Source organism: Myiozetetes cayanensis, unplaced genomic scaffold (genome assembly GCF_022539395.1).
Source record: "Myiozetetes cayanensis isolate MyiCay16 unplaced genomic scaffold, myiCay2020 scf3, whole genome shotgun sequence".
Taxonomy (NCBI): domain Eukaryota; kingdom Metazoa; phylum Chordata; class Aves; order Passeriformes; family Tyrannidae; genus Myiozetetes; species Myiozetetes cayanensis.
The window spans coordinates 13,489,908-13,495,181 of NW_026087521.1; the positions used below are offsets into that span (position 1 = coordinate 13,489,908).

General features: G+C 40.2%; 1 protein-coding gene across 1 annotated transcript; it reads right to left on the reverse strand.

The window, feature by feature from the left end:
• Nucleotides 1-162: 162 nt before the first annotated feature.
• On the reverse strand, nucleotides 163-4,662 carry SYPL1 (synaptophysin like 1). The gene is made up of 5 exons (XM_050325097.1): nucleotides 4,594-4,662; nucleotides 3,760-3,878; nucleotides 2,380-2,584; nucleotides 1,376-1,564; nucleotides 163-496 (listed from the first exon to the last, which is right to left on the reverse strand). The coding sequence occupies exons 1-5, from the start codon at nucleotides 4,660-4,662 to the stop codon at nucleotides 377-379; spliced, it is 702 nt and encodes a 233-aa protein (XP_050181054.1). The 3' UTR covers nucleotides 163-376.
• Nucleotides 4,663-5,274: the final 612 nt, after the last annotated feature.

Below are 5,274 nucleotides of genomic sequence, written 5' to 3' on the forward strand. Positions count from 1 at the left end.
TGGTTGCATTTACTTTTCATTTTTCAGACAAGGCTTGTTAGATCTCAAGATGGTGCAGTAATAACCCAGATACAGTTGCTTCTCACCCATCCCTCCTATAAGGCTATATTAAGAACCAGAAAGGGTCAGCATTCAGATAACCTCATAATTTTGCTCCTCAGAACTGTAATAAGACTGCACAATTTCAAAAGGCATAATATATTTCAAGATAATTAAGTGCTTCAATTGGAATATGCAAGACCTTATGTCAAACCATAGTACAAACCCAGAAGTTTTTATGAAGTATTATCAGTTATTATTGAAACAAGTCCTAATGAATCTATGTTCTTGGCAGTGAGATGTAGAAGTGGAAGCATTTTAAAGTATCAACTTGTTTTTATACTCCTCTTTCAGCTGGACTTTCAGAAATTCTGTTCCACTGGTTGTGCAACTTGGTATCCTTGTATACAAGCCAAACATTTCCTCCCCATAAAGCTGCATTAAGCAAGCCAAACACCTGTAGGTTGGGGGGAAAAAAAAAAATAGTGAGATTGAGTTTGTTGTGTTTGGTTATTTTACCTTTTTTTTAAAAAAAAAAACCACAAAAGACATGCCTTGCAAACCATAAACAGCTACCATTTTTGGCACTCTTTTGACTTGGACAAGACATTTTGGCATTTTTTAGAGTGTGACAAGCTATTTTAACAGACTTCTTTGGAGATCAGATAGTCAACTTTCTCTATCCTTTGCATAGAATTAGACAAATTCTTTTCAGTCACTCAGCAGCTCTGCATATACACTCCCAGAGTACATGATTAATTATTACTGGGACAATGAATAACAGCCAGGGCTTTGAAAAGCACAGTTCACTAAGAAGATCATACAACAAACCTAATTTGCTCTGCTCTGAAGCATTGTTTCTCTGAACATGAGGTTTATATCACTGTATTAGAAGGAACCTTGATTTGATGTGTAAGAATTCTCACAGTTGATTAAAAAGCTAGGTTTGGCACCAAAAGACAGCAGGAATCAATGTTTCTTCCTTACTTATATCAGTCAGCAAACCACTTGGGTGGCTCAGTAACATTTTAAGGTGCTCTTGTGTACAGGCATAAATAACAGGGACTCAAATGTGTCTGAAAATGCTGTATCTAACAGCTCCAGAAATAGACCCTACAAGTTGTTTATCTTGCTTCCTCAAAGAAATTAAGTTTTCTTCTAAAGAAAAGAATTTGGTTGGTGCTTTATCACATCATTAGAGGGCCTGAATCACTAATAACATATAAAGCAATTTTAACACAAAGCAATATATGGAATCAGTAGAACAGGACTCTCAGGTGCCATTTGTTATTTTCCAACACATTTATTGTACCCATATGGTGAAAGGCATACATACCACAGACAAGTTCAGAATTCCCATGCTGGTCACAGAAACAAAATTACACGTTGTTCCTGGTGCTTTGCAAGCTTCAATTCCTGGAATAATGTTGGCCTCTGTGGACATTTTGATGTCAGCTAGTGCCTTTGCCCACACAAAAGTACTGACCAGCCACAGAAGGGCTGTCAAGACACTGATAGCCAAGTCCTATACATGAGAAGTATTTGTTAGTAGGTTAAAAATAAAGCAGGAATGTACACAAGAGCAAGGCAGAGACAGTATCAGTTATATCCAATGCATCTGCATCAGTGCTAATGATCATTAGCAAGTTTAGTCACTAACTAAATGTTGCAATTACAGCACAAGTGTTGATGATCAGGTACAAAACCTTTGCATCTATAAAACATAAGCAGTCTTATCCTTCATAAGAAATCTGTTTCTAAAATCAGATGCCTAACATCTACATTATAAAAATTTTACTCCAAGTTCAGTAAAAGTGGGGGTGACTGGGGAGAAGGGGCAGACGATTTAAATCTGGCCTGAGAGGTCATTGGGCCCATTTCTGAGCATGCTCTGAAACTTCTCATTCTAGGCTTCGATATTTAAGGTGATGAAAACTTACAAGGTAACTATTTCCCTCTGCCAACTGCATCTGCACAGCAGGTGCTCTACACAGGGAAAATTCTCACAGATTAACAGAAGAGGTTCCACCTGTGAAACAACTGTATATCCAAATACACGCTACAAACGAAAAGGTGTGGTGAAGACATTGTTCACCTGAGGTGAAAATTCATTCCACTCTGCCTCAGTAACTGCATAAGGTATGATGCCATAGATGTCCAAGGGCTTTGGGCCTCCTTTTCTGCTGGAGTGCTGTAGCAACTAGTCCAAGATATTTGTGCTCGCACTCCACGTGACTTTCAGAACTACTGAATATTCACGAGTTATTCTTGCAGTAGCAGTATCTCCCACCTCTTTGTGGTTTGAAAGTCAAAACATTAAAATATCTCAGTACTACTTACAGTTAGTGGAAACTTGTTATTTTGCTGATACACATGGTTATATCCAATATATACCACAAGGGCAGCAATGCAGTAGAGGAACACCAGTGACCCAAGTGTAACAAAGAACTGCGCAGAAGAGGAGAAGTTGCCCACGAGATGGACATCAGTCCAAGTACCAGCACAGCCTTTTGGGTCTGGTGCACTAAATTCAACAGTGTTCAACCTGCAAAGATTATATCCTTCATGTAGTTAAAGTTTGTTATATAATAGAAACTTCATACAGTCATGCTTCACAATAACAGTGGTTCAGCATTCTGGTTGTGTAAGTCTACTTTGTAAGATTATTTAGATCTGTATAATGTAGCAGACAAATACAACATATTTGTCAAGCTATCTGAAGATTGTTCCCCATCCTACATTGAGGTTTACAGTAGTACCTTCAGGAGAAGAATAGTAATCTTATTTAATTGAACTAAAGAACTCCAATTTGGAAGCAGACTTAACAACATAATTTTAGACTGGCAATTAAACAAGGGGATCAAGACTTGAAAGGCACAGTTGCACTTCAGCTACAAGAAAATGCAAGCCCAGAAGATGAATAAAACCCATGTGACTAGCAGTAACTAGCACAAAACTAGCACTAACCACTCAGTAACTAGCACAAAATCATTTCAGATCCCCACTCTTCCCTCCAAATGCTGTTAACAATGCTGGGCTTTGTGGCCAAATTCTATACTTTCATAGTGGTTTTTACTAGTTGGCTTCTGAATCCATTTCAGTAGTTGTGTTTATTGAACACATATGAGACACTGACTCTGTGCTTGTTGCATTTGTGCAGCTGCAAGAGCAAAGAGGAAGCCTCCTCCTGTTCCAGAAAAGGAGTTTATCTCTACAAGAGCACTGCAGTGACACTGAAGCATTTAGTTTTTCTGTGCCCAACACCCTCAGAAAGATAATGGTGGAATAAACTGAAAAGTATGTATTTTCCATTCAGTCTTTGTAAAAGTAGTAGGATAATGCACATCCAAAATAATCTTATCTAGGCTTTCAAAGCAGCTACAAATTGATGAAGAATTGGGCTGTTGGAATTAATTGTATTGTTTTGCCTACTAATTACTTTCTGTAGCATTCATGCACTGCTAGACTAGAGCTTAAGGTGGAGAGATACAAAATAGTAACAGAGCCCACTGCCATTTCTACCTACTTCTTTCTATAAAGCACTAACAGCTACAGTGCTTTGAACGCTTACAACTAAATATTTATTTATTGCTTCTACAGAGGAATCCAGAAGCTTCACATCTTCATTCAGATATGTGCAATAAGTACATAATCATAAGGAGACAGGGGGAAAAAAGAGAATAATAATCACCCAGTGACAACTGAAGAGTTAATTCTCACCTGAATGGATAAGCAAAAGCAGCTGTAACTGTTTTGTTTACCACACCTTTGCAGGAAACTAGAAGGGTAGTTTTACCTTGAAAGCCTCCACATGTGGCAAGAGCAAAAATGGCAAAGATCTACAGGAATTGATACAGAGGCACATTAGTGCACATCACTTAAGCTCAAAGGAAACAAACTCAACATTCAGCTGAAACAGCTAAAGATGACAACAAATAGGGACAAAGCTGAAGTATGAAGTGATATCAAGAAGAGAATTTTGAGTTTCTGTGACCCAAAACCAAAAGCAACACTGCTAACAACAGCCCATTTAAAAGCACTTTGTGTTTATTTTTAGTTGTATGGAAAAAGTTTTTTGTCTGAGTTTGGTTTTGGTTCAATTTTTTTTTAATGCTAACAGCCAGCACATTATTTCTTACAGTTGATCAGGGAAATATTTTTACAAGTCTCAGATATACGTAACTGTAAGTTAGAGTAACCAGAAGGTACATGTTCAGAGTATCACACGTTATTAACTCTGTAAGTAGCTCTTATTTTCCCTTTGGTCACTAGTCAAACACTAAACCCCTGATCATCAGAACACACAACACACAGTACCATAAGGTACTGTAACACACTTGTAATTAACACACTGAATTTATGTATCTGCAGAAGCATTTTCTTCACTGCCAACCAGAGGGCTTGGCTGACAAGCAGCCTCGTGTTGGACACCCACCACCAGCAACTGGGGACAGGGAGGTGGCAGCCCATTAGCTCACACCTCCTCAGCTCTACCCAGCTCAGCCCCAGGAACAAAGCCAGGCCTGGGGAAAGAGAGGAAACAACCCCACTCACCCACTCAAGGACCTTAACAAAGCCCAGAGGCTCCAGGAGCACGCTGAAGTCCACTCTCAAGCCAGCCATCCTGGAAGCAACAAGCAGGAACAAGGACTAATACCTGCCCACTACTTCAGCCTCAGCAGCACCTTTTTATAGGGGCACTTCACGCCCTGCCCCACCCCCTCACCCGGCAATGGGGATGAACCCACCCACAGATCCCTCACCTGGGGCTCTTCAGCCCCAGACCTTTTCTGTGGGCTGGGGAAATGGTGCAGTGACTTCCACAAGGGGGAACAGCACTGGCCATTTTGTGCAGTGAGTAAGCAGTGCCTTCTTTCCTTGCCCCATTCCCTTTCCTGGCACCCCCACCCCCACTCCCATTTTAGACCATCATATGTGCCATACTTTAAACTTAATGAATTGATGGCAAACAAGGCAGGGGCACTTGGCAATTCATGTGTTTGCCAAAATCTCATCAACTATTTTTTAATTTGTGATGTGATTTGATTGTGACTGTGCTTTGTTGCTGATATGTTAGTCCTCATTAAAAGTGAAGAGGTAAAACTCATGCTGAAGAAGGGCTGTGAGAGAAGCTGCCCTCTGCCCTCCTCCCTGGCCAGAGAGCCAAGGTGGCCATGGGCACAGCACTCACTGCTGCAGTTTCCTGGCTCTGCTTCAAGATCTTTTAGAAGCTTC

Coding starts and splice junctions, on each gene's coding strand:
- SYPL1 (XM_050325097.1), bottom strand. CDS start 4,662: ATGGCTGGCTTGAGAGTGGACTTCAGCGTGCTCCTGGAGCCTCTGGGC. Junction 2,585..3,759: donor GCTTTTGCTTATCCATTCAG/GTGAGAATTAAC, acceptor TAATCTTTGCAG/GTTGAACACTGTTGAATTTA. Junction 1,565..2,379: donor ATAACAAGTTTCCACTAACT/GTAAGTAGTACT, acceptor TCTCATGTATAG/GACTTGGCTATCAGTGTCTT.